Below are 26,524 nucleotides of genomic sequence, written 5' to 3'. Positions count from 1 at the left end.
GCTGAGCCACGTGATGCATGAGTCAGTAAAACCTCCTTTTCGGTCAAGTCAGCACAAACCTGCATGGCGAGTTTGCAGTTTGTCGTGTGTGAACCTGCTTCGAGCTTCCATCACCTCCTTCATTTGGCCCTGAGTTGACGCCGCTTTGACGAAAGAGGAAAAAAATAAAACTCTCGCCATATTGGTTTGAGCTTAAATGTGCCATTTATAAAACTGTGAATAAGGGAACTCCTATTAATATTTAAAATAAAATGGTGAAAGGTGACATTTTCTATTTAGATGTATAGTTTTGATAGAGTCCACAGCTGAACTACATCAATACGTCAAATACTTCTGTTTTCTGCAGACCCAGTGTTGTATCGAGACTGACGATAGATTTCGGTCACTGTGCGTGTATTTGTAGACACACCTGTGATGTCAGCGTCTTAACCCCCGTCAGCGGCCACGTTGAAGTCCTGACGATCCTGAACCATCCCGCCTCCACTGGACACTTTGTAGTCATTACAGCCGAGTTAATTAGTCGTTTAATGTCTATTGTCTAGACTGGTCATGCTGTCCAGATTTGGTGGACACAATGAAGTGGACAACTGCGAGTCAGTAAAGGTCAAAGATTGCGGCAAACAAGTTTTATTAGTACAAGGGTTATTCAGTTGTTTCCCCAGTTCACATCCTTATATTACATGTAAATATTAAACTGAATCAGTGAATCCCAATAAATGCACTTGTTTGACATTCGTCTTCCCTCCTTTTTTATTTTGCACCCCGACTCACAGTTCAGTGTGTGTGTCTTTTCACACCACTTCCTGCTAAACGCACTCACCTCACCCCTAACCCAGCTGAAACACAGGCAGCCCAACATCTGCATTTTCATATACATTAAGAAAAAAAAGGACTAGAAAAGAAGAACACTGCTGCTTTGAATGTGTCCTCAGAGCGTTTTGGAGTATCGCCGCCTGACAGAGTCTCTGTAGAAGTGGAAGATCTTCTCTGATGCTTTCTGACTGACTGCGATACACTGCTGCAGCTGCACAAGAACAAAAGCAGAAACTCAGCCTGAAAACATGAAACGTCTGCAGCATGGCCACACACAGAACCTGAAGAACGCCGTGCATCATCATCATCATCATCATCAGCCCTGAAGCAGATCACTGACAGAGCTGAACGCAGCTCTATTCCACGTCCAACCCGCGTTTAACAATGCTGCGGTGTGTGTGGAAAACAAAAACACTGGCTCATTTATTTACTGACCTCGTGAACTGAAAATGATCCTTTGGTTGATGACATCATTACTCTGCGTTCGGTACTGTCGATAGCAAAGGTCATCAAAGCTCGACTTTCCTGGTGAGTACAGAATCAGACGGGAACAAGTTCAGTGAGGGTCACGTCGGTGCCGAGTGGACTGCAAGGACATGCGAACAGCCTGCTGGTGTGCAACAGACTTTTGGTAAAAAGTAAAGTCAACCATCAATCTCTGATGTTCACTTTAGTTCACTTATTCTGTTATGACGCATTAAAATGTGAAATTTTGGTTGTCAGTGTTGGGACTTTTTCCCTTGAATCTTCTGCATCATTTGACTTTATTTCAGTGCAATTTTCTACAAATCCAAAGCCAGTCAGTCCTGTCAGGAAACTGGTAGCTGACCCTTTAACATGTTTCTACGTGTGACTTATTGTGTCCCATGAGGACTTTAACAGACGACACCTGATGTAGTCAGCCTCAAAAGTGCTTTTTTTGGGGTGTTGGACACAAGTCTCAGGTTTACCTTCTCCTGAGCTGCAGTGGGGTCTGTGATGATCTGACCGTCAGTGTCGATGGCGCAGGTCACCCCACAGAACAGACAGCTCATCGGCAGGCCTGCGTCCATAAGAGCCATGCAGGCAGCATTCAAAAAGCAGGACAAGAGCTGAACAACGGGTAAGGAAGAACACACGCCAAGAAACACCACTTCAGTGTCCTATTAACAGCAGACCTCACGGCACAACGCCACGGGACAGTTTTACCGAAGGATACCGAGCCATCGTCGTGTAACACCTGAAGGATGAGAGTGAGGGACGAGCGAGGATGGAGTGACAAGAGCAGAGACGCCTCACAGGTCTCTCGCACACACTGCTCTTGTGATCTCTCCCGTACACCTGGAAAATAAACACACGATGGGACACGCGCTTGATTCCAGCTGCCTCACTTGTTCCACCTTGAGGTGTGTTGTGGTACAGCAGCTTTTAGTCTGCACAAGCAGTTAAGAGTCCAAAAACTCGCCAAATTCATTCCTCCTTCATACTCCTCATTTTCCCCTCAAGATTTTTAGGTAAACTTCCCTTTTATGTATATTTTATATCTCCAAATATCAGCACTGCATTGTGACTACAGTATACAGCCCGTTCTGTGTCAAATATACAAACATTAAATATTTCACGTCTGCACAAATACATTAAATGAAAATTAAACAAAATGTCTTTTCCTGCCTGTGCTGCAATTAAAAAAACCCTCAGGTACAAATCAGACAATGCTGAGGACTGATGAGACAACAACAGACAACCACTGACTTGGCAGTCCCACTTTGGGCTGTACCAGCACCTCCAGTGTTGCCCGGTCGTAGATTTCCTTGCTGACTTTGACCTCGGCTGGTCCATACACTCCAGCCAACACACTTGTGTCTCCTTTCACATGAGAACAAAAGAAGACATTATTCAACAGAGGATACATTATGGATCCAGATGGGGACATTATGGTTTGTGATCCACTGCAGATGGAATATCTCGGTTGTTGGCGACTACAGAACAATCAAAAACAATGAAAACAGATTAAGTGACCAGCTGATCTGGTGGGTGTTTGGAGGGTGGAAATGTCACATCGCTACTACTGTGAATCTCATTACTATTGTGGTTTTACTCTGTACACACCCACCAGCTAGACGCCAACAAAAATAAAACCATAATATAGTTTAAACCAACTATTAACAGTGTTTGAACGCAACGGCAGAAGAGGAATTTTCGGTATTCAGAACCTCTGCTTTAAACGTAAGTATACACCATCCAACATCTCGGCTGACTTCTGTGCTAGGAGCTCTGCCCGACGTTACAGTGCGGCTCTACAATCTGCCTTTCGCAGCCGGTTCCGGATCCGGCGTTGTTACCTTGGATGAAGGACGCTGAACCGTCAGGTCGAGACAGCAGGCTCAGTTCACTACCAAACTCTCTCAGAGAAACATTTGAGGAGCCGCACACTTCCATCGTGCTGCTCTCGCGCTGGAAGATCAGTTGGTCGCGGGCGAGTGACGTAATCTGTTTTGCCATTTGGGGCCCTTACTGATGACATAAAAGAGGCGGCAAATTGGTTTAATTTTAACCTTATTGAACTTATTGAAAACTTGTTGACGACAAACTCTCTTTTAAATATAATCATCGTGTGGGTCATAGTTTTACAAGTGATTCGAGGTGGTTTGCAATGTTTGAAGCCGTTTTTAATTTCTGTATTGTGCATTTTTAAATTTCTGCTGGTGTTTTTAGTGGGGTTATTTTATTTTATTTCCTTATAAATTATGGACTGTGGTTACTTGCATTGTAAAATCAATGTGTTATTAATAAAGTTTTAAATATGGGAGTTGGAGGGGGGATCTGGAAGGAGGAGTTGCCTGGCAGGCGGATCTCAGGGCTGCAGAAACTGCAACACGTACCGCACAACTTCAATGACGCCCAGTCAAGATGGCGCAGGCGTGCGGGGCGTGTGGTGAGACGACGGGGGCGCGAGAGCCGCTTTCTGGGCGTGTTGAAGGGTGAGAGGAGTTACACCGAGATGTACTCCAAATACACGATTAACACTTCTCGGTTGTGGTTGTACCTCACGGTCCTCAGCAGTGGTGATGGTACGAGACAGATGGTCCAAGCTAACCGAGATGTCAGCCGCCAGCGAGCTAACGTTAGCTGTCAGAACGACACTGAAGTTAGCGTCCATTATGGCAGATAAAACCAAAGTAAACAAACACCACTGAGGGACTTATCCTGTGTTTTTGCAGCTTTTGCTGTCGTGAAAGCGTGTTAGACATTTTAAATAAAAGCCCTAATGCCGTTTGAAACCTATTTGCACATTTGTGAAAATACTATTATAGTTAAACAATTCAAAAAGGGGACATTTTGCAGTTTTTTGGGGGGGGGGGCATCTGTGCCATGTTGGACGAGGTCTTTTTCCAAAACCAGCGTAGTCAGACAGGCTGAATATTATTTTAAACACAGTTTCAAACCTGAGAAACTGTCTTTCAGTTTGTGAACATGCGAAAGAGGGAGACAAAACGCGGTATGTCGGCAGCAAAGCTCCTTCTGTCTTGCAGAGATATTTGCCTGTGGTGCGTGTTTGTACGGTCGTGTTTTGACAACGTTTTCATGTCGAGATGTCGTGTTCTATTGTTCACTTATTTAAAAGAAATTAAGGTAATTTCAACAAGTAATTCTGTCACAGTGTGATAAGTTAAACAGCTGGGAACATAACACAGTCTCTTAAGACCAAAAATGTTAACCAAAAGATTCTCACTAAGGCATTAAACAAGCTAGGCATTAAACGTGAAATAACCACACCTCTAACCCAAACCAATCAAACATGAAACCTTATGCTGACTTCCGTACAACAGAGAACAAATTGACATAAACTAGATAAATGTATTTTATGTTCAAACAAAATTCAGTTTGTGATGTGTGTAATTATTTGTATTTGTGCTGTTGCAGTGTTGAGTTTTCCCATCTTTCCCTGTAGGAACTTGCATGTGACAGTGCGCAGGCGTTCAGATGGCCGCATGCGTCTGGACGTGTGCAAAGAGTGCAAGCTGTACCACTGTCCCTTCTGCCAGCCGTCCGTCTACAAGCCAAAAGGAGACTATGCAAGTGTTTGGACACATATAGAAATCCACAGAATGAGGGCGTTAAAGCACGGAGGTCAGAACTGCCACCTGAACCTGAAACACACACTGATCATTTATCCAGTAAGTGGCACAAAGCTGCTCTCCTGTGGCGTTACATCCACTTTTAATGAGTTTTGTTTTCTCCTTGCAGAGTTTGATATTCATTCTTGTCAGCTGCAATGCAGAGGAGAACGACATTTTCATTGTCCGTATTGTGCAAAGACAATTATAACTCGGAAGCAGTTTGAAATTCACATGGACAAATGTGTAAAAATGCAAAGTTCATCAACAGCTGCAAAGGGCAGCCAGTCTGCTGCTCCACCTGAGACTCCTGCTCAGTCAGCTACCACTGTCTCCCAGCCTGCCATCCTTCTGCTCAGCCTCACTCCCCCTTTGCAGCAGATTATCACATTGGGACAGGGTCCTGCTCCACCCAAGCCACCTGCTCAGCCAAAACCCACAGCAGACCAGCGTCGTGCTTCACCTGACCACCCCGTTAAACCAGAATCCTCAGCAGACCAGCAGCAGGCTGCCTCAGCTTGCCACCTCATTGAACTCACAACTACATCTGTCCCTCCTGCTGTTCCACCTGACCCTCCTGTCCAGCCAACAACACCAGTAGTCCACCTCTGTACTTTAACAGACAACCCGGTGAAGCAAAGAGGTCCAATATTCAGTACAGTACGGAGAAAGATCAAATGTCCAATGTGCAATCTGCACTTGCATAAAAAAAATCTAAGGAAACATAAACTCAGGAAACACTTAATTTCCGAAAAGGACATAACGGCCAAAGACCATCTCAAAAGTCAGTGTGTTGATTCTCATAACGGGGTGTACGCTGTAGCAAAGTCTTACAAGGCCACTGCCGTACCAGTTCATGTCATTAAAAAGAAGTCAGGTGACACACACAAAATGATTTGCGAAGAAGATCGGTGCAAGGTTATTTCAGATTTTCAAAGGAGGAGCGGCTTGCCTGATAGCCAGTGTCCCCATCTGCGGTCAGTTGACTTTTGTTTTACTCATGCAAGCACGGAAGACTTGAAGCCTGCTGTGCTGGAGGAACTGGTTGCCAATAAACTGATCGGCAAGGACATGAAGGCCAAGTGCCTTCACTATCATGACCACGCAGCTCAGACCTCAGCGCCGCTCGTTTCTCTCGTGGATCTTGGTGGAAGTCATTGTCTGTACTTGTCTGTGTTTGAGCCCAAAGGGTCACTGTACAGCAAGTCAGGGAGATTATTTGTGACATATAATATGAAGGGAAGGTTGTGGCACTGCGATTGTATACGAGGGAGAATTTCCTGCCTGCACAAAAGCATAGCTAAATGGTATCTCTTCCAGTCCAACAAAGAGTTGTTTTCCTCAGATGCCAAAGGAGACGTACCACTCAGAATTGCTGAACTGATGGAGGACTCACCCGCAGAAACGTCCACAGAAAAGTCAGCTGGAACTGTGATTCCACTTGGCGAAGAAGGACTAAAACAAATGGCGAAGTACATTTACAACCAAAAAAAGTTGCCCTCCACGATTCCAGAGAGCGTCACCCAGGCTGAGTCTGAAATACACTTGTCAAAGCATCTGGCTCCAGCTGAAACCGCCTGCCAAGACTGCCCAGGTCAGGTTTCCTTAACGGAGCCAGTGCTGATCACCAACAAAGCGAGGGTCATTACTTTAACGGGAGTGATGGAAGGTTTGTCTACAAATGTGCCCGTATTACACCTCACGGTCTCCTGTTGTTGTCATTTTTTCAGACCCTTTAAGACATCTTTTTATGTTTTCCAGATTATTCCACATTTTTCAAAAAGTGTCCAGATTGTGAACTGGTCTACCATTATCAGGAGTGGAGCGGCGGTGTTCACAATTACAACAACCACATAATCCTAAGTCTGCAGCTTTGCTTGCTTCTGCGAGACTCAGTCAAGGTTCCTGTATTTCAAGAAAGTAGAAATTGTTTTATTTATTTATTTTCAGTTTACTTAGATGATTGGCTAAAAATGCTAATCTCCGTCTGCTTCCCATTTTGTTAGAATCACACTGCTGATGGTGCAGTGGTGGAGGTGCTGGAACGGACGGTAGGTGACAGGTCTCCCTGTGGCATGGAAGTGCTTCAGGCTTACCTCCACTTTGAGGCTCTTACGAATCACGACCGCCCATCTGTCATCATGATGGATCTTTATCAGAAGGGGATTTTCAACATGGCAGGTGAGTATATTTTGGTATCTGCATCGGTACATGCACCTGGAGTTAAATATCACAAATCACAAAAACAAAGTATTTGTTATTTAAAAGCAGTATCAGTAATTCTCGTACATATTGTGCAGGGATTGAGATCCAGGGCCTGCCGGAGTCCTTCACTGGAGAAGTAAATGCAGAGGAAGTCTGGGGTTCGGTGTGCATGGAGATAATCACCAGCAGCCTGGTTGCTCGTAAGTGTAAATCAGAGACTTGTAGCGAACTAGTTGACATTTTAGAGAATATTTTGGCATTTTAGGCTGTTGCTTGGATAGAATAAAAAAATGACCTTTTTTCAGACTGAACAAGTTTCTCAGTAATGAAAATAATCATTGCTTGTGGTCATGCAGTAAGTAAAGCGAGTGTTAGGTATCGTTATATATCAGTTCAGACTGGTGGGTCATTTTTTCCCCGTCCTACAGGAGGTTCTCCCTGTGTTGCAACCGACAGTAACGTGAAAGAAGCTGTGGTGTCTGCTGTCACAGCCTCCTTCACACCGGCTGCCAGGAAGAGGCTGAGCAAACAAAGGACAGAGGAGTGTCACAGGGCTGTCACCAGATATCTTGTGAAGGGACTGCATCCCTCGTCCACGTTAGAGTCGCCGTGGTTTAGGTGTGTTTTGTTAACCTGGATGTTGGATACACAAATGTGATTATTTACATCTGCTGTTTTTCATTTTCATTTCTGCTTTCACTCTCAGAGAGATGACAAAAACGCTGAACCCAAAGTACCAGCTGCCTTCCAGAGACGAGCTCACAAACGCGCTCATCCCTTCATGGTACTCTGTGGAGAAGAAACACATCATCAGACAGCTGCTCCAGGTGTCTGAGGCTGCACTGACATGTGACTGCTGGACGAGTTTGGCCCACGACCGTTACCTCACGGTCACTTTACACTTCATAATGAAAGGCCACATGCAGCAGAAGGTTCTTCGCACGAAGCCGGTTCACGACGCTCAGACCGACGCGGTCGTGTCGGAGCAGTTAGGTAGCGTACTGGAGGAGTTTGGCGTCAGAGACAAAGTTGTTGCCGTGACGGTGGCTGATACATTCAGTATGGACATCACCATCAGGAAAGTGCAATTTAGGAAGCTGAGGTGTTTCGCACAAGTTCTTAATGTTGCTGCACAGAGTGTGTACACCAGCAGCACTGTGGCCAGATGGGCATCGAAAATAAGAGCTGTTGTTGTGTGGATCAAAAGGTCTTCCACAGCTAAAAAGGTGCTTCAGGAGAAACAACAGCTTCTGAGTGAGTACACGATCTCTTCCAGACTTTCTTTTGGGCTGTTTCAATAGAACATGGAGTGTGTCAGTGAGAGGATTTACTGAATGTGAGAGGCTGAACGTCTGTGTTTCAGATCTACGTCGACAGTCTTTAGTGCTTGATGTCCAAACCCGCTGGACCTCGCTGTACCTCATGGTGGAGAGGTTTGTAGAGCAGTACGCTGCCATCCAGGCCACCTGCACAGATCCACAGATCAAGCAGTCGGTTGAGAAGAGAAGGTAATGAAAGATAACAGGATGTAATATTCGTTAATTGCATAGAAATGATCTGTTCATTGATTCGCATAAATTTACTCCGAAGGCTGGAAACGCTCACAGACGACGATCACCGGAAAGCAGAAGAGTTCGTCAGAGTTATGAAGCCTGTGTACACGTCTTCGCTGTGTGTCTCAGCTGACAAGAGTCCAACGTGTAGTCAGATATTTCCCATCCTGAAAAAACTGGAGGCCCACTTTGAGGCGCAGGATGACGACACTCTGTTCACAACCACACTGAAGGGAAAAATCTGGGGTGACCTGTCGACGTACTACAAGGTATGTACAAAACCTTCCACTGCCCAGCAAATTCAATATGAAAACTAAGTTATTTACCTGATAAAGTCTGCTGTAAGCTTAGTGTGTGTTTTTAGACATTTTATTCATTGCAGCAACTAACAATTACTTTCATTGTGGATTAATCAGCCGACTGTTTTCGCAGTTTACTGTTTAGTGGTCAACACTGAAAAATATAGTGAAAAATATAGTTTGCTAAAGCCCAAGATGGTGTCACTAGATTTCATTATATTTACTCTCCATGTTTAATATATGAGACAAAGAAAAGCAGCAAGTTGTCACTGATAAAAGACAAGAATGGATGGTATTGTGGCTTGAAAAATCATCTAAATGATTAATTGACTCAAAATAGTTGCAGATTTAATTTCTGTCAGCTGAATAACAAAGCTTTCTGAAGCCCTGAGTCTTTCGCAGGTGCTTGTGTTGAAAACGGTTCATTGTTTCCAGGCCTTTGTCAAATGGCGACATCTTGTGGTTAATCCATAGTACTGCAAGGTATCTCTATTGTTTTGTCCACCAGATGAAAGATGTTGCGGTCAAAGTCAGTTTCAGTTTAGGCTGGATCCTAAGTGTGATCCTAGTCTTGTTTTCAGAGCAGAACCACAGTGTGTATGCTTTGTTTCAGGATGGTGATACTTGGAAGTTCCTGCAGGAGTCGAGCGCCATGGATCCAAGGTTCAAGAACAGAGTTGACTCAGATGAGATTTGGCAGAGAGTGCAAAATGCTGCGGTGAGGGTTACCACCACGGCCAAGGTACAGTATTCTCTTTTGTTTTGCGGTTCTGCTGCTGCATGCTGTAATCTTGTCTGCACTCACATGTTTGATCCCTTCATGCCATCTGCCGTCCCACACACTCTTATAGTTATAGTTAATTTTTTTTAAAGAATTTCCCTTCGGGGATAAATAAAGGAATTCTGATTCTGATTCTGATTTTTCTGACGTGCTGCCCTTTTGTCAGTTTTTGGACTCATCAGTGTCAATATATTGTGATGGCTGAGGTACCCTTGAGCAAGGTACCTAACCCCCCCACTGCTCCCCGGGCGCTGCACGCGGTCGCCCACTGCCCCGGGTTTGCTGTGTGTGTGTGCACGTCACTTGGGTGGGTTAAATGCAGAGAACAAATTTCGTTGGAGTGAGTTCCCTCCAATGACAAAATATGTCACTTTCCTTTCCTTTCCTTTCCTTAAATATAATCTTCAGGTGTCGAATCAGAAGGAACCCAAACCTTTGGATGAGGACAGTGATGCTGATGATGCATCTGAGCAAAATGATGAAGAGTATTCAGATGAGGTAAAGCCATCCCTGTTACACAAAACATTTATCATATACAATCCAGGTTGTCTTGTTGAACTTTTTGTTTTTGGTTTTGCTTTACTCCCATTTGTCAGACTCTGTTTGCCAAACGGCAGAAGTTATCCGCCCTGGAAGAGCTTTTCGAGGCGGAGGACAAAGCCCTGAAGAGCATCACAGCCACAGAGAACACGACGTCAGTACCTGAAAGAGTCCAGCAAGAAATGCAGCTGTACAGAAACCTCCCGGCGGTGCCCACATCAGAGGACGCTCTGGCCTGGTGGTGGGAGAGACGAGACGCGCTGCCCCTCCTGTTTAAACTCTCCAACTCGTACCTGTGTATCCAGGCGTCGTCTACTCCTCACGAGAGAGCGTTTTCCACAGCGGGAGACACGGTCAGCCAAGAGAGGTCTCGCATTCTCTCGGATCAGGCGGACATGCAGATTTTTCTACAGAAAAACTGTTAAAAACCGGCACAAGCAACAGTCAGTGTGTGCAGAGCTCAAGTGTCCCGCTAAAACTGTGCCATTGGGACCAATAACGTAAATAAGTGCTGAAACAATTAATCACTTAGTGGTGACCTAAAATCGATCAGCAGCTGCTTCGGTTTTGATAAACGATTTATCGTTTAAGTCCTTTCTTTTGTCCAGCGAAAGGCCAAACGTTCATTGCTTTCAGTTTGGGGGTTTTAGGCAAGCAGTTTGCCACTTGGAGCTTTATTTTTTTATTACACAGAGTAAAGAATTAAAAGCAGATTATGGTAATAAAGTGAATATTTTTCAAACTGCTGGTCAGACAAAAATTTAATTGTTGAAGTGAATTAAACTGAAGGCGTCTGCTACGGTTTAGTGAATTGCAGTGTGCATTTTCTTTGTCATTTAATAGACCTTCAGTAGATGTTTTTCATACAGTGTGCAGCTACATTATCAGGAGTAAAAAATATATTTTTGATATAAAGTATTTTTCTTACATTTGCTCATTAAAGCAAAAAATTCACAAAGATTCAATGCAAAAAAAGGTTATGTCACAAGTCTGGCTTTTTGTCTAACAAGAATGTGCTTTGAATAATAAAATCACAGACAGAAGAAAGTTTTAGTGAAGTGTTCTGCGCTCTGAAAGGGTGGAGCTCAATGCTGCTGCTGCTGCACTGGAGGTTATCAGTTTGACTCGGGTTCCTCAGACTCAGGCAGCAGTCTTAGTATTGCTACTGAATCTGCCAGCATCCAGCTCAACCAGTTCCACATATGAGCGTGACCACGCTGGAACTGGTTTTGTTTGGAGATCTTACTGGCACTTCTTCCTGTGAGTAAAAGTCTATCAGCCCGAGCCACCGAGGCCAAAGGGAGCAACTGTATTCAAGAGATTTAACAGATGTTGTATATTCACTGTCACTGCGAGGTGTTATTGGACAACTTTTAAAATCTGACAAAAATGGGTGCATTAGCCGTGGCTTTTGAAAGTGACAAAGCAACCCGGAAAAGGACTCCAGGTGCAAAAGGTATAACCCAACGCGTTTGACGGGCTCAGCTGGGTACCTATTGAGTTCAACCATTGACTTTGCTTACACCGGAAGTCATCTGCTTTGCCTTCAAACTAAATGTAAAGGCGAAGACAAACTCAATGTTTTCTGCAGCCTTTTAGCCATATATTAGCCTCTTGTGCTGTTACAATGAAAAAACGATTCTATTTTTAACATTATCAGTAGTTTTCAAAGTGAAGGATTATAAAGACACACGTCAGTTCCCTCTCTAAATTGAGTGCATCTGTTCAAGCCGTGCCGTTAGTGGTCACGTTGAGCTTTATTTTGAAGGTTTGACCGGATGATTTTTATGGTAGACTTGACACAGATGTATGTAAGTTAGATATTCGACCTGGCTGGAGAGTGTGATTGTGGATATCAGCGCTGTAGACGGAGAACAATCGGAGGCCTTTTGGCTCGTCTTGTCGCACACTTGTGACATATATTTTAAAGCTAAACGTCCAGTTAGCGCAGAGCCGCTCGAATCAAACAACTGTGGACCGTGCAGATGGCGGCTGTTAGGGGTATGAACAAAATGTATGGAGTGTGCTTCCACGCTGTTCGCCAGACGGCAGGACTGAAGGCATCGAGGCAGCTTCAACACAGAGCCTTCCGAGTCAGCGTAAGTTTAAAATGCGCACCATTCCTCTGCAGTCCTGCCAGATAGCCCCTGTTAGCGGAATAACACGAAAGGTCGCTTTTGCGAACGGATCCGGGAGAAGTGCTCTGATTGTGGCCCGGCAAACTGAAGGGATGCTTTCAGCACAGTATGAAACATGCGATGTCAACTTAAATTATCAGCTACTTGTCAGGTATAAAGATGAAAAGCGTTATGTTTAAGGCAGGATTGAGGACGCATCACGGATTCACAACGCGGTGACTTCTTCGGGTATCGCGAGAGGTTGTGTGCGAGCTGGCTTATCTGACAACCTTGCAGAAAGTAACGTAGCCTTGATTCTGTGCTGATATACCAACACAGCCATATGAAGTAGATATAATGCTGCCGCGTATTTGTGAACATAGACGTTTGAAAAGGCAATCAATAACCTTAGTGGCACAGACACCCCGTGTGTTTACTGTTGTGACTGAAGCTTAGGTAGCTAGATAGCCGGCTAAAGTTTTGGCTAGCTACGTTCCCATTGGTCGAACGAAGGGGCGTGAGGAGGAAACCTTCTAACGCCAACCTGACGTTTTTACAAAAAAAAAAAAAAAAAAAGTCAAGTCTGCGTTCCTACAAATGTATTTGGAGTCATAACTGTAATGTCACGATGTGATAACTTATGACATCTGCACGTTCATTCTGCTAGTGTGGTTTATAAATAAATGTTGACAAGTCAAAATACACGAAAATATAAACTGCTGCATCACTTCCACTGCAAATTTAATACTAAGGCTGGGACAACGCGTTATTACGCATTAGGACTGGGCAATGCAACACGTTAACGTTGTCCCCGCCCTGTTTGATACTAAAATCTGTCGGTCGTTGTGTGCTTGTGTGTGTGTGTGCGTGTTTTGCAGAGGATGCTTATGAGACAGCGACGGGGACAGCATCAGAAAAGAACAAAAAAATACACAAATTGAAACGTGAATGTTAAGTTTGTAATGAAGTGTTAGTGACGTTTTCCGAGATGGCAGCATTTTTCTAAAATCACACACGGTCTTGGATAGAGTGCAAAGCAATACATCCATTTTTGTATTAATATCATGACTTATAATAATGTACTTGTGCGTGAGTACTGCATATTCTTGAAAATACAGTATTAGTATGGGATTAGCACAACATCCTGTCATCCCATGAAATGCACAAACATGTGAAATCATCAGATCACATCTGTGATTTACACAATCATAATTTCAACCTTTGTGGCCTATGTTTAAAAGAGGAGCGGCAGCCATATTCCAGTCAGTACACCAACTGTAATATAACATCATGCAAAAAGTCAGTTTCCCATCCAGTCTTGACCGAGCAGCTGCAGACTTTTTCTTTGGATGTCACAGTTCAGAGAAAGATGAGTCCCTCCTTTGTGGCGCCTGTGAGGAAGAGCGCCTTCCGTTGTCACAGCCACAGTGATGTTGTTAATAAATAATGCTTGTATTCAACCTGTCAGGCCGTGCGGCAGCAGCAGCCCTTTGACTCATCACTTGAAAAGCCGCAGTTCCCCGGAGCCTCGGCTGAGTTTGTGGATCAACTTGAGTTCATCCAGCCCAATGTCATCTCCGGGATCCCAGTGTACCGGGTGATGGACAGGCAGGGCAATATCATCAACCCCTCTCAAGACCCTCAGGTAGAGCCTGCCTGCACCTCTGGTCATTAAAAAGGTGCTATGGCCTCCACTGTTGAAATGCTTACCTTCATTGGTTGGTGTGTGTTTCTTCCCCACTCAGCTCCCCAAAGAGACAGTTTTGAACTTTTATCAGAAGATGACTCTGCTGAACACGATGGACCGCATTCTCTATGAGTCTCAGAGACAGGTATGTTTTATTTCCTCTTGCATTTCCTGATGTAACCGTGAAACAGCCGGAGAACAAAGAATTTAACAGGTTACTGATTTGTTGCAGGGTCGGATCTCCTTTTACATGACCAACTATGGTGAGGAGGGGACCCATATCGGTAGTGCTGCTGCTCTTGAACCAAATGACATGGTGTTCGGTCAATACAGAGAAGCTGGTAAGGATCAGATGGAATGTGGTTTCAGACTGTCTTTCCTGACAAAGTTCCTTTTGAGTTATAGGGTTACAGTTTTGATAATGATCAAAGCAACTTTTGGTTATTCATCTCATTTTTGCAGTAGTTTTTGTGATAATTAGCTTAGCTATCATGTGGAACAGACATCATATATTATGTGATGTATTTAGTGTCAGTTGTGTTGTTATATCAAGGACCAAAACTCTGCTCCGAGCTTGGTCATCTGTTATTTGTGCGTTGCAGTTTGTAGAAATGGCGGGAAAACTTGTTTACAACTCGGATATAAACATCTAGAAACATGCAAAATGTCTTTCAGCAGTGATGTGATTTTGTCATCTAGTGATCTTCTTTTTTCATTTTCTGTGTCTCTCCTCATTATTATTATTATGTGGCCCTGCAGGAGTCCTGATGTACCGTGGTTTTCCTCTGGATTTGTTCATGGCTCAGTGCTACGCCAACGCCGATGACCTCGGCAAGGGCCGCCAGATGCCTGTGCACTATGGCTGCAAGGACCTGTACTTTGTCACCATCTCCTCCCCTCTGGCCACTCAGATTCCTCAGGGTGAGCTGTACACCTGTGCGTGAACCTCTCGAGTCTGAAAAGTACCGGACTGTGCTGTAAAGGTACACTCATGTCTAATCTGTCTCTTTCAGCGGCCGGTACTGCATATGCCTTGAAGAGAGAAAATATGAACCGAGCTGTAATATGTTATTTCGGAGAGGGAGCGGCCAGCGAGGGCGATGCACATGCCGGCTTCAACTTCTCCGCCACCCTCGAGTGCCCGCTGATCTTCTTCTGTCGTAACAACGGCTACGCCATCTCCACCCCCACCAGCGAGCAGTACAGGGGAGACGGCATTGGTAAGGAGCCTCGGTGCGGCTATCTGCAGCATGTGATTTGAAATCCTCAGCAGTTCTTGTGAACGCGCCTTTCATTCTTCCTCTGATTGAACAGCTGCTCGCGGTCCAGGTTATGGGATGCTGTCCATCCGTGTCGATGGTAATGATGTGTTTGCTGTGTACAATGCCACAAAGGAGGCGCGCCGCAGGGCTGTGGCTGAGAACCAGCCCTTCCTCATTGAGGCAATGACCTACAGGTTGGTTGATGTTTTGTGTGCTTTCAGACTGACCGATTGTCATTCTGGCTGACCAAACAAATCAGCCAATCAAAGTCGCTGCAGCAGAACCCGAGATGTCTTTTTTTCCACCATTGCTCCTTCTTCTTTGCGAAGACCCGGTGCCTACATTACCCACAATGCAACATTGGCAGCTTGGTCAGAGATTGGCTGCTGTAGCCTTGAGCCACTATCTTGTCTAGCAGAATTGAGTGGGCTATAGGGCTCAGCTCATTTCTATTTAACTCCACACCTTGTTGTCTTCAGTCCCAACATGTTTACTCGAGGCAGTTTGTCACCTTTCTCACAGCTCCCTCTAGAGCCAAGAAAAGCTTTGTGCAACTTAGTTCCATATAAGCGGCAAGACCCAGTTCCCCTTTAAAGAAATATTTGTATTTTTTGGCAGCTCGGTATGTTTGAGCTCTCAGTACATACACAGCTTGATGAAAGGTGACTAATTTGTAAGCAAATAGAAATTAACACTTGTCTTGTCAACTACACCTTTTTTAAAGTTTCTAATCACAATAGACAACAAGGCAGGAAAAACACAAAAACAAACATAAGCATTTAAATCCTCCCATTAACGTCCCACCCAAAAACCACACAACCACATCCACAAAATACGAATAAAGGGAACTGAAGGACCAGGAAGTAAATACCTGAACAAATCAAATCAAATTTGAAACCTACCTGCCTGCCTGTACAAGTGAGTGAATTGTAGGGAGAGAGAAAAGGGCCCATAAGGGCTTATTCATAATGTCTACCTAATGATATAAATCAACATTCACAGTGTTTGAAGTTGCGTGAAGAAAAACAGAAAACAGGAGGTTGAAACCTCAAAGATCTTCATGAAAGGTGTTATTTTAGCCAAATGAGAAAAATTGAGTTCCATAAGTGAATATTTGTATCTTCTAGTAAAAATTGTCCTCAGCTGGTGAGATAAAAAGTTGTTTCTGAAGTAAATGATTGGCTGACAAAGACGAACTTTGTTCACTCCTCAGAATCGGCCACCACAGCACCAGTGACGACAGCTCCGCTTACCGTTCGGTGGACGAGGTGAACTACTGGGACAAGCAGGACCATCCCATCTCCAGGCTGAGGCACTACATGATGGCCCGCGGCTGGTGGAGCGAGGACGACGAGAAGAGCTGGCGGAAGCAGTCCCGCAAGACGGTGATGGAGGCCTTCGAGAGGGCCGAGAAACGGCTGAAGCCCAATCCCGAGCTGCTGTTTACGGACGTGTACAACGAGATGACGCCCGGTCTGAGCAAGCAGAGGGAGTCCATGTTCAGGCACATTCAGCAGTACAAAGAGCACTACCCGCTTGATCTGTACGAGAAGTAACCGCACTGACAGGGTGGAAGCGGCTGATGTTTGAGAGTGGGATGAACCTTGTACTGTATTCAGAAAAAATATAGTTTTGATGTGTCAGTTGCTTCTGAGCAAATTATGGAGAGGAGAAAGATTATGCTATCAACACTACTTCATGCCTCGGGATTTGGTGCCTTAAGTTAATAGATTTCCTGTCAGTGCTGAATCACGTCTTTCTTTCACGGCAATTCCAAGGTCACCAACGTGCAGCAATAAACAGCAAGTGCTGTTTGAATGCATTATATATACAAATTAATAAACAGAAGTTAACCTCAGTTCAGTATGTTCCCTCTAGTCAGTTGTCCTCTTCAGTGGTTGTTCTGTTTAACAGGTTCCTTTGTGTGTCATTGAGGCGAGTGATTTAACTTGTGTCAAACAACTTCCGTGTTTTAATTTAATGGTTTTTATTAGGCACACCCAGATTTTAGATGGGTTTGCATGCTGTTACACACTTTCAAGTCCCATAACTGGGTACCCATCAAGCTTCTGTTAAATGTTTGGTGTTTTGTGGTAAATAAACTATTAAACCTTCAGTTGTCCTGGTTGAATTATTTTAATTTAAATTCAGTAGGAAAATGGCAATTGGGTTAATGATTAAATTTGAATTGGCAGCGAAGTATCTTGATCCTCGGTGCCAAAGAAAAATGCTGAATGCTTGTTGCATTTTCCAGTTCTTTCTTAAAGAATGACACCCAAGTCCTGTTAAAACTTAAAAAGCCGCTTTACTACCAAGTTAAAATACATGCAAGATGTGAAGAGTGGGCAATACAAAACCCTCAATTAAAATGCTTGGTGTGCAACGGGTCAGTGAAGGGAACAATGAAGAAAGCAGATTAGCCACAGTTTTGCTATTTCACTGCAGTCCCTCTACAATCGTCACCAGTCCTGTTCAGCAAGTCAACAAGGGGCTGTGAATGCCCTTCCACAGCTTCTTTATCTGCGCTGGGGAGCGCTGGTGAATCAGAATAAGATCTTTGTGTACGCACAGATTCTCACGATCCTGCTCCTTCACATCGAAGGTCTGGAAGCCCGCGTGTGCCTCAGGAGAAATTCCCACAGCCTTCGAACACATCCCGATGTAGACGTCGTCGATGGGGAAGAAAGGTATGACCTGTGAAACTGAATATAGGCGCTGCAGCAACGCTCCAGAGATGAGGAAGCCCCCTCCACCAGCATAAGCAGGGTAAGGACTCTCATAGAAACTCAGAGGAATGTAGTATTTGCTATTAGGGTCCCTGAGAGGATTCGCTGTGCTTATGATATGTCCAACATACAACTGAGAGGCTTTCGAGGGCTCCAGAGACTGCAGGTAGCTGAACAGTGCCAGCGAGTTAACAAATACATCATCATCTCCGCTGAAAACAAAGGAGACATGAGGACAGTATTTCAGCGTCCACTGGAGGAACGTGTTCATTTTGAGCGTCAGGTTCAAGAAGGATTCGTGGAAGTCCCACTGCAGGAGGTCCCCGAAGTGTCTCGCTTCGAATGACAGCAGCTGGCTGAGGTCAGGGTCATCCGGCGGAGAGCGACCCAGGAGAAACACTGTGTGTACTCTCAGTCCACCCTGATACGGCCCCTCTCGCCCCCAGGTCTCCCGCACCGCCTGTCTGCGCTCAAAGTTTCCAGGAGTAGACTTGATAGCAAAAAGCACAAAGGTCTGGTTGCCTCCCTTCCCTTTCCCGGAGAAGCACTTGTCGGGTTGGTTGATCAGGAGTGGTGGGGACCTGCAGTTCATACCCTGCAAAAAGTCCTGGAACAAGACCGGGTAGGAGGTGAAGTCGTGCACGTTGGTCAGTAGAAGCTCTTGATTTGCCTCCCTGCACCGAGACCAATCAGAGTCAAGTCTGAAAGCGTTTCCTCCCTTGTCCAGGCTCCTGAGGGCCGAGTACAGCAGACGGTTCCAGTAGGCTCCATTCTGAACGATGGTCTGTTTGAGGCCGTCAGAGACAGACACGCTGTGGTCAGCAGGACGAGGCGTGGTGACGCTCTCCTTCTTGGAGGTCTGTGGCTCCACGTCACCGTCATGGACCTGGAGGCCGGGATGCCTCAGGGGGTCCACCGTTACCGTCTTGTGGCTGTAGGTCGTCTCCAGGTTCAGGGTTGAGTAGAAGAAGATCAGAAATAAAGTAACCAGGAGAACCATAGCACAGAAAGTTTGAATACGTCTCATTGGCTCGGAGTAAGTAAACCAAGCTGTGTGTTGTGTTGTTCCCAGAGACAGATTATATTTCAGGGGTGATGGTACTGGGACCTGGTGTGTATTTGTTCTCAGGTTACACAGACTCAGCCAGCAGGTGACAAGATGGATGTACCTACCAACAGGAGGAGGGAAAAAAAACAGGTTACAGGAAACCTTAATGTAAGTGAACACATCACAGACTTTACAGCCTTGAAACTCAAGGGAAATGAACAACTAGCTGAAATTAATATTTAATGAAAATTGGGAATTCAGATTTCCTTGTTATGTTGGCAAACCTCAAAGCCAGCACGTCTTGCTGGGAGAAAACTCTAAACTCACCGCTGACCTCACGAGTTTGTAAGATTTCTTGATTTTTTTTGTTTAATTATTTACGGCTGTGCTTGCTCATATTCACTCTAAAACTCAATAAAGTTTGCGTTTTTCCTCTTGAAATACTGCACGTAAGGAGAGTGAGGTGAACTAGAGCTTTTACGTTCAAATCCACGAGGGAAAAAAAAATGGAGACACATTTTGAACAACAGAACATCGCAATTGTACTTTTTGATCTGCTCTCAGTGTTGTTACATACTCCAACGGCTCAAAACGTACCTCTACTGATGTATTTAAATAAAACACAAAAATAAAAAACCTCACAATGCGGTCCGACTGTGTTTCTTTATAGCCTGCAGTGGTTCTCCATTGGGATGCAGCTCAACACACCCTTGTCTCAAGTGTTTAATTAGGGGCAAACAGGCTTTGTACAAATAACAGTGGAGCAAAGTCCCGAGGGCCTCCCTGATTAAACAGAAATTAAGATAACACCTGACACCTATTGATTTGTCCTGACAAAAACAAGAAACTCGTTCCTTATCTTGCCATCTTACAAGTCCTTCAAATACGTCCAACACGTTTTGATGGGTTCCCTTTAAATATTGAATACATTTAAACAGTCGATGAAATTTTCATAAACCCGTCGAGACCTTACGAACAAACACACACCCGCTAGCAGGTGAGACTTTTCACCTGGAGGTCGACAAACCGCAAAGAAGAAAAATCAGCATTTATGTTTTGTACAAATACTTACCAAACCCAAGATAAACGCACACCGATCAAAGGCTGAAGCACATGTCGAAGCGGCGGCGGACCGGAACAGTTTCCATAAGTCTTCAAATCCTACCGGGAGGCTAACAGGTACAGAAAACCGCATCATTTGGTTTACCGCTACGTATTTTTCCTTAACGGATTCCGCGAGGAGATGCGAGCGCGTGCAGGCGCACCTCTGAACCGGGAGGTCAGGTGATCACCTCGGAGCAGGCAGGTGGAGGCCACGCCCAGGGCGGTGTGCGTCTGAGACAGGTTTATTCAAACGTTTGACAGGAAACATCACTGACGTACAAATGATTTAAGACCAATCGTCTCTCGACATGATCATCAGGAGGGTACAAGAGCACAGTGTTCAGATCAGTAAAGCTCCTTTTATCAATGTATTGCATCTGAAGCAGGCCTGGCAGAAATGATTATGTTTTTTCAGCCCGGCTTGTCATGAGGGAAACAGAACAAAACACACACACAAAAAAGACAAAAAAACAGGCTGCTCTAGTTTTCTCATCCATACCAAAACCATGCAAATGTTCATGAAGGTGACGGGCTTCTCTCACCTCCTTCTGTGGAATAAAAGCACTTCATATGGAAGTGACAAAAACAATTGGCAAATTAAACGCCTCTAAAAGCATGATTTTTCCTTTTTTTTCCTCGTCAAATCCAGCTGTTCACATCCTGAGGAAGCGTGGCAGAATAAGGCAGAGGGTGCGTTCACTGCCTGCTTGGAGAGGAGCTCTGCAGCCGAGATGAAAGTGCTGTTTAATTAGAGGTGCCCTGATATGATCCGTTGTATACTCTATAGCATTTAGTCTAAATTTTGGTCAGTTAATTTTATTCGAAAATAGATTTGGTAGATCAAAGTGTTAACTGGCATCCTCTCATCCGTTTTTATAACAAGAAACATCAAATAAAACCTTTTTATAGAAGTGTGCTGGTGTGAGTATTTGGCATTGCAGCCCGTTATGAATATTTTAAGTAACACTGGGCCAACACCTGGATTATAACAACATACAACTAAGATACTGTGTGCCGTGTGCACTCAGGAAAATAGTGTTCATACCTATAAAGACCATAATTTTTAGATTATAAAGGTGAGCAAATTAAAAAGGCGAGAAAACACACTGCAGATGGTAGGAAATGAACACAGTTGTCTGAGAAGGAACACAAGAGCTAATGGTCAGAAAGTCAAGGTCGCTGAAAGAACGGAAGTGAGAGGCTCAAGGCAAAAAAGAAGGATGCGAATCGGCTGTTGAGGGAGTGAAGGCGACACGGGGAGGGAAGTCAGCGAAGGTCGCTCTCGTCGTCCTGTATGGTTTTCTTGATGCGGAGGAGCATGGTGGTGAGCCACTGGTCCAACCGTGAAATGGTGTCGTATTCTTTCACCTGAGAAATGAGTCGTAAATATCAGCAAAGTTACCCACAAACCAAATGTTTCTTTTTAAAAAAAATAATTTGTTTTAGTTTCTAACTTCGTCCCATCTGTATTGTAGCTTATTTTATATAATTGGTATTGTCTTTTTAACTTCATGCTATCCATACCGCACTTTGTTCTTCTTGTCTAAGCCTTGTTAAGAACGGTGTGATATTAATAAGGGTCATTATATAACAGTTTGTGTCAAGAAATAGACAGTAAACTGACACGTTCTGATTCAAATGAGTTATAAAGAAGGCTACTATGAGGCCTTATTCTTTTATTGGAATCCCATAAACCTGCAGAAACTTCAAACAGTTCAGATTAAGCACCGTGGCTGCACGCCAGCTGAGAGATAAGCGTGCACTCACCGCGTCAGTGTAGGCATCCACATTCTGTTCTTCATAGGCATCTAGAAGTTTCTGGGTGGATTAAAAACATTTTTTACAATAATAGTCTACATTACAAAGGCTGCTCATAGACAAAAATACACGACAAACACACTCCGGGAAGCCGACACAGCCGACATGTAATGTGATGCTGGAGGGGTGAAACGCGGAGGGACATTTTGCGTGACGAAAATTACAATCCAGATTTTGTTTTTGATTACTGGCATGTAGATGTTACCAAGGTCAAGCACCCGCGGGAACAGTTGTTATTGACAACGACAGACGCCAGAGGAGAAGGAAACAAAAAGCAACAAGTCGGCCAGTTGGAAAGTTTATCTCAGCGGTCTGCAGAGTTAAACTTCTCTGCATCAGCCTCGCTCCTCCGTATCTCTGCATACCAGGATTTTAGATGTAAAATAACACCAAAGCCTACCTTCAACAGCTTGCATTCTCGAGAGTCTGAAAAGGCCGGGAACATTTCCTCATACTTCTGCACAGCGAGCTGGGTGACAAGAGGACGGGCATTAGGACAACAGCTCACGCTCTGACTGCTGTACATGGACATGAGTTCTGTGTTCTGGCTTACTTTTGCGTTCAGCATGTCTACGCAGAAGTGACAGAGCGCCGCCTTGAAGAAGTGATCCTTGGCACTGTATTTCAGGAGCGTACTGTCCATTGCGTGAGTGCCAACCTAAAGTCACAAAGTACAGATCATGTTTGTTTCATTATTTCAGCCCCTGAATATGACATGTGTACAGAACAGAACGCTTTTCAGTGTTTCTGCTCCACATGCACAGGAATGTGCCAGGCGTGACCATGAATCTCCCCACGGCCTCCCAACTGCCCAACTCACTCACTCATCAAGTCAACTTCAGGCACTTTGAAGGTGGTTTCACAGACCCCATTTTAATATTGTTTAAAGGTATAGATTCCATTTGCTCTATGTAAAGCAATAATTATTTCACGGTAGGAAAGCAAACATCACCTTGCACAGATGATCGATGAGTGCTGAGTGTACGGCACAGAGATCAGAAATAAAAATACGGTACGATACCGTTCGGTGTGCTCGTGCCGAACGCATGCACCTGGATTCTACGTGAGCCGGGTCTGAGACTAATTTAAGCCCATACCTGAAGCAACTGATAACATGTTGAGACAAAGACTGCTGGTGAGCATGATCGCACCTGTTCATAGATCTCAATCGCTTTTGGGTACTGCTCCAGCTGAGCGGCGTAGGTTGCTACTTTCAGAAGGCACTTGTTGGCTGAACTGAAAGGCATAAGGGGAAACTTCTCAGTCACAGAAATCAAGGGTCAAAGGCCACACAGTAACTGAACTGCACAATCATGAAATAAAAAAATAATTAGAAACAAACTTGAAGGAAAAAAATGGAAAATATGAGTCTGTAAAACATAAAATAGTCACCTGGTGGATTCTTCACCTTTGTAATAATCCCCTGCCTGCTCATAATGTGCAATGGCCTGGAATGGAAATTGGATATAAGCTGAAAGCAGAGCTTCCCCACACTCACAATCCAGACAAGATTACTTCACAGTTCAAAACAATACACACAATTAAATTAGAAGCAAGAATAGAAGTCACATGTAAAATGATATTTCACCTTGTCAATGTCCACCAGCTCTGTCTCATATATTTCCGCAATGCTAATGTGATGTTTGGCTGCGATGGTGAAGCGCCCCTGAAACCAGAAAACACATGAGCGGAGGGATCAGCAGGAGGCGTGTCACGTTACGTAAAGTAAGTAAAGTAAATCTGATGCTCAACATTACAAACAGACTTTTCGAAGAAGAGTTCCCTGCTCACAGACTCACCATGTCGGTGTATATCTCAATAGCTCGGTTTAGGCAGTTTATGGCCTCTGTTGAAACAAAGAGAATGTGCATTTATATAAGAACCAAGGAAGAGCAAACAAAATTAGAGTCAGGTAAAGTGCAGGTTTCATGCACAGAGTCAGTTTAACAATATGACTAAGACATGTCGACCACACGACTGAGCTTGATGTCATTTATTTATTTATATTTCTCTCAGGTGCAAAGCATTCGGTCCACATTCCCATTTGCTAAACGCACAGTAGACAGAGACCTGAATAATGCACAGCAGTTTGTAAAACAAGCATTACGGGTGAACTTCAGCACTCACGTAGCTCAAGAGTGGTGATGAGTAATCATTACCTTGTGGATCTGCTTTTTTGAAGGCGTTTCCTGCATCTATGAAGTTAGTTGCAGCATCGTGTTTGCTCTGCATCTGAAGGTGAAGACGAGCAGCTTGGGTGAACGCATTTCCCGCAGCTGAAAAGAAAATGTTTCGCGTTAGGTTAGGAGGACTGAAGTCTGACCTAAACAAGGAAAAAGGCGATCATTAACCCTTGTTCATTCATCATGTAACATTTACTCTTACCGCTCCAGTTTTTGGCCATCTTGTACATGTTTGCAGCCCTCACATACATGTCGCAGGCCTCTTCCATCTTGGAGGAACCCCTGCGCAACAGCACACGTTTAGTTAAACAAGATTCATACACATTACTGGGTGACGTTAACAAACAAAGTGCTATAATACTTTTGCATCATCAGCCTGATATGATCATGTAAAGGATATTGTGGGCCTGCAGAACGACTGAGAGGCATTCGCTGTTCACTCAGCTCGACAGGTTCTGTCTGAAATACACTTTAATACGCTGATCATCAATCTGATTATTACATACAGGATGCTACATTCAACAGCATTATTATTCTCAGTACATTGATATCAGATAAATAGTTTTACTAACACCATGATAATGGCCAAGACACAATCACATGGACGCTTGTAGCTTCAAGCTTTACAGTCCGGCGTAAACTTTTCGTAATTTACACATTGCGTGCTTCTGGACAAACTGAAGACAGTCACAAATGATCCTTTTGGCAAACACGGGCGCTTTGCAGTGATGCTGATCACCGGAACAGAAGTACATTCAAGAGATTTCAAAAATACAGCTGTTACTGTCATACTCAGTGTGCACATGCCTGCAAACCTCTGAGTCCAATAAAAACCCAACTGAATCATTTCAGCTGATTTCAAAACTTAATATCTCACTAAATCTGACAAAACTCACAAATCCGTTTCATCCTGCTCTTGTAAACAAATGTGATGGACATGTGACAGCGCCTAACGATTGAGTGGCCATGCGAAATGTCCCCAGTAGCTGGCGCTATAGCAGCACAATAGCCGTAGATAAAGAAAGAATCCCTTGAAATGCTACTTGACTGATCTTTGATTAAAACCTCATCAGTACCTGATATGGTAAAGCCGTCCTCTCAAAGATACAATCAGCGTTGTGTAAATGACCCTCGTTTTTGCATACATCTCTACTTCACCTTTAATTGTTCTCAGATAGGTGTTCAGCAGGTATCACAGCACGCCACATAAAATCCACAGCGCTGACACTCTCGCATATCATCGACCACAACTACGTACGATACAAAGCAGCCCAGTGTTGCAGCGGTGAAACTAAACTGTTTTTTGTCCTGCCTCCTGAATCTGGTGGTAAGTGGTCGGCTAGCCACCTTCCGCTTAGTTGGCCTTTAGCTTGACAAAATTAGCTAAACAGTAGCTAGCGCTAACTGACATACTCACCCAAACAGCGCTCCAAAAAACGACTGCGATGACTTCATTTTCTTTTCAGCCTCAGCTATTAAAGCCATCGCTTCCTTTTCTTTCCCGCTGTTGTCCATTTTCGTGTCACTGCTCTGATTTTGAAGAGGAACGACGAATTGCGAAAGTCAACAAACTTGCTAACCAATGCTAGCAGCAGCAGCAGCAGAATGGGTTCGCCTTGTCACATCACCAGCCGCAAAGTAACCATCTCCTCTGTCATGTGACACGGGAGTCGTGGAAACACTGCTGCTGCGTTCAGGTGCTCGCCGTAAGCTCCCCACCACCCTGGCTAGAGTGTCCACCGTGGAGGCGTTGACTTATGTAATTGTTGAAAAGTGATTAGAGTTTAATTCACAAACCATTAGTGCTATATATAAGCCAAATATCCCACGCGACGGCTTGGATTGTGGTCGAAAATACTAATTGTTTTTATATGTAGTCAGACAACAACTTGTCAGTTAGACTATACCATTTGTATCTCTTTGCCAACTCACAGCGTTAATTTTACTGATCATACATGAAGGCATCTTCTGATAAATTTATGGCCCAAATAAAATAATACTGGTCAAATCTAGCTGAACTCTTTTCTTGGTCAACTAATTCATTAAGCACTGGACGAGTACCTGATGGTGGTGAACTACAAATAATAATAATAATAATAATAGTAATATGCTATTAGACTACCCCTATATAGTCGCCTACATCCATTTTATGCTTTGAAAAGTTGCAGGGTGCTGACAAGTCGTCAGTGAGTAACAGAGGTGTTCACACCTTTAAACCTGGATCACCATGTTTTGGACTGTGAGAGAAGAATCTAACCTAGAAAATTCATGGTGTGTAAACTATTACATAT

The 26,524-nt window shown here is 44.2% G+C and overlaps 5 protein-coding genes across 12 annotated transcripts; 2 read left to right on the top strand and 3 right to left on the bottom strand.

Moving 5' to 3' along the window:
• Nucleotides 1-611: 611 nt before the first annotated feature.
• Nucleotides 612-3,326, bottom strand: exosc5 (exosome component 5). The gene is made up of 6 exons (XM_046389829.1): nt 3,135-3,326; nt 2,545-2,658; nt 2,012-2,133; nt 1,764-1,904; nt 1,249-1,338; nt 612-1,024 (listed from the first exon to the last, which is right to left on the bottom strand). Exons 1-6 carry the CDS (start codon nt 3,292-3,294, stop codon nt 929-931), a joined length of 723 nt encoding a protein of 240 aa, XP_046245785.1. The 5' UTR covers nt 3,295-3,326; the 3' UTR covers nt 612-928.
• A 272-nt stretch (nt 3,327-3,598) lies between these two features.
• LOC124059629 lies at nt 3,599-10,716 on the top strand. 4 transcript variants are annotated; one of them, XM_046389810.1, is made up of 13 exons: nt 3,599-3,773; nt 4,745-4,923; nt 5,041-6,579; nt 6,672-6,811; nt 6,917-7,091; nt 7,211-7,315; nt 7,544-7,733; nt 7,822-8,369; nt 8,479-8,623; nt 8,706-8,937; nt 9,581-9,709; nt 10,157-10,246; nt 10,345-10,716. In XM_046389810.1, the coding sequence occupies exons 1-13, from the start codon at nt 3,703-3,705 to the stop codon at nt 10,711-10,713; spliced, it is 3,912 nt and encodes a 1,303-aa protein (XP_046245766.1). In that variant the 5' UTR covers nt 3,599-3,702; the 3' UTR covers nt 10,714-10,716. The 4 variants fall into 4 exon arrangements, with proteins under 4 accessions (XP_046245766.1, XP_046245768.1, XP_046245767.1 ...); XM_046389812.1 differs by lacking the exon at nt 3,599-3,773 and adding an exon at nt 3,777-3,863; XM_046389811.1 differs by lacking the exon at nt 3,599-3,773 and adding an exon at nt 3,850-3,971.
• Nucleotides 10,717-12,073: 1,357 nt separating this feature from the next.
• Nucleotides 12,074-17,470, top strand: bckdha (branched chain keto acid dehydrogenase E1 subunit alpha). 2 transcript variants are annotated; one of them, XM_046389819.1, is made up of 8 exons: nt 12,074-12,387; nt 13,874-14,050; nt 14,151-14,237; nt 14,325-14,433; nt 14,852-15,013; nt 15,106-15,312; nt 15,407-15,548; nt 16,568-17,470. In XM_046389819.1, exons 1-8 carry the CDS (start codon nt 12,274-12,276, stop codon nt 16,908-16,910), a joined length of 1,341 nt encoding a protein of 446 aa, XP_046245775.1. In that variant the 5' UTR covers nt 12,074-12,273; the 3' UTR covers nt 16,911-17,470. The 2 variants fall into 2 exon arrangements, with proteins under 2 accessions (XP_046245775.1, XP_046245776.1); XM_046389820.1 differs by lacking the exon at nt 12,074-12,387 and adding an exon at nt 12,453-12,577.
• Nucleotides 17,471-17,639: 169 nt separating this feature from the next.
• b3gnt2l (UDP-GlcNAc:betaGal beta-1,3-N-acetylglucosaminyltransferase 2, like) lies at nt 17,640-20,337 on the bottom strand. 3 transcript variants are annotated; one of them, XM_046389821.1, is made up of 2 exons: nt 20,201-20,337; nt 17,640-19,249 (listed from the first exon to the last, which is right to left on the bottom strand). In XM_046389821.1, exon 2 carries the CDS (start codon nt 19,105-19,107, stop codon nt 17,827-17,829), a length of 1,281 nt encoding a protein of 426 aa, XP_046245777.1. In that variant the 5' UTR covers nt 19,108-19,249; nt 20,201-20,337; the 3' UTR covers nt 17,640-17,826. The 3 variants fall into 3 exon arrangements, with proteins under 3 accessions (XP_046245777.1, XP_046245779.1, XP_046245778.1); XM_046389823.1 differs by lacking the exon at nt 20,201-20,337 and adding an exon at nt 19,726-20,107; XM_046389822.1 differs by lacking the exon at nt 20,201-20,337 and adding an exon at nt 19,771-20,107.
• A 119-nt stretch (nt 20,338-20,456) lies between these two features.
• On the bottom strand, nt 20,457-25,911 carry napab (N-ethylmaleimide-sensitive factor attachment protein, alpha b). Of its 2 annotated transcripts, XM_046389825.1 has the most exons (11): nt 25,651-25,898; nt 24,436-24,515; nt 24,210-24,326; nt 23,850-23,896; nt 23,639-23,716; nt 23,443-23,498; nt 23,202-23,286; nt 22,604-22,708; nt 22,451-22,519; nt 22,000-22,050; nt 20,457-21,600 (listed from the first exon to the last, which is right to left on the bottom strand). In XM_046389825.1, the coding sequence occupies exons 1-11, from the start codon at nt 25,746-25,748 to the stop codon at nt 21,499-21,501; spliced, it is 888 nt and encodes a 295-aa protein (XP_046245781.1). In that variant the 5' UTR covers nt 25,749-25,898; the 3' UTR covers nt 20,457-21,498. The 2 variants fall into 2 exon arrangements, with proteins under 2 accessions (XP_046245781.1, XP_046245782.1); XM_046389826.1 differs by lacking the exons at nt 20,457-21,600; nt 22,000-22,050; nt 22,451-22,519; nt 22,604-22,708 and adding an exon at nt 22,916-23,109 and having other exon boundaries at nt 23,148-23,286; nt 25,651-25,911.
• Between the last annotated feature and the right edge of the window lie 613 nt (nt 25,912-26,524).

Source organism: Scatophagus argus, chromosome 5, assembly GCF_020382885.2.
Source record: "Scatophagus argus isolate fScaArg1 chromosome 5, fScaArg1.pri, whole genome shotgun sequence".
NCBI classification, from domain to species: Eukaryota; Metazoa; Chordata; class Actinopteri; family Scatophagidae; genus Scatophagus; species Scatophagus argus.
The sequence above is the reverse complement of the archived record's forward strand: the minus strand, read 5'-3'. Positions and strand labels throughout refer to the sequence as shown.

Bases quoted from the DNA above. Each gene is read 5' to 3' on its own strand.
- exosc5 (XM_046389829.1), bottom strand. From the start codon at position 3,294: ATGGCAAAACAGATTACGTCACTCGCCCGCGACCAACTGATCTTCCAG. The intron at 1,339-1,763 runs GTAAACCTGAGA...TGTACTCACCAG, and splicing joins CCACTGCAGCTCAGGAGAAG to GAAAGTCGAGCTTTGATGAC. The intron at 1,025-1,248 runs GTCAGTAAATAA...GTTCTTGTGCAG, and splicing joins GATCATTTTCAGTTCACGAG to CTGCAGCAGTGTATCGCAGT.
- LOC124059629 (XM_046389810.1), top strand. From the start codon at position 3,703: ATGGCGCAGGCGTGCGGGGCGTGTGGTGAGACGACGGGGGCGCGAGAG. The intron at 3,774-4,744 runs GTGAGAGGAGTT...CTTTCCCTGTAG, and splicing joins CTTTCTGGGCGTGTTGAAGG to GAACTTGCATGTGACAGTGC. The intron at 9,710-10,156 runs GTACAGTATTCT...TATAATCTTCAG, and splicing joins GGGTTACCACCACGGCCAAG to GTGTCGAATCAGAAGGAACC.
- bckdha (XM_046389819.1), top strand. From the start codon at position 12,274: ATGGCGGCTGTTAGGGGTATGAACAAAATGTATGGAGTGTGCTTCCAC. The intron at 15,014-15,105 runs GTGAGCTGTACA...TGTCTCTTTCAG, and splicing joins GGCCACTCAGATTCCTCAGG to CGGCCGGTACTGCATATGCC. The intron at 15,549-16,567 runs GTTGGTTGATGT...TTCACTCCTCAG, and splicing joins ATTGAGGCAATGACCTACAG to AATCGGCCACCACAGCACCA.
- b3gnt2l (XM_046389821.1), bottom strand. From the start codon at position 19,107: ATGAGACGTATTCAAACTTTCTGTGCTATGGTTCTCCTGGTTACTTTA.
- napab (XM_046389825.1), bottom strand. From the start codon at position 25,748: ATGGACAACAGCGGGAAAGAAAAGGAAGCGATGGCTTTAATAGCTGAG. The intron at 23,499-23,638 runs GTGAAATATCAT...TTTCCATTCCAG, and splicing joins AGCTGGTGGACATTGACAAG to GCCATTGCACATTATGAGCA. The intron at 22,709-23,201 runs GTGCGATCATGC...TTGTGACTTTAG, and splicing joins CGATTGAGATCTATGAACAG to GTTGGCACTCACGCAATGGA.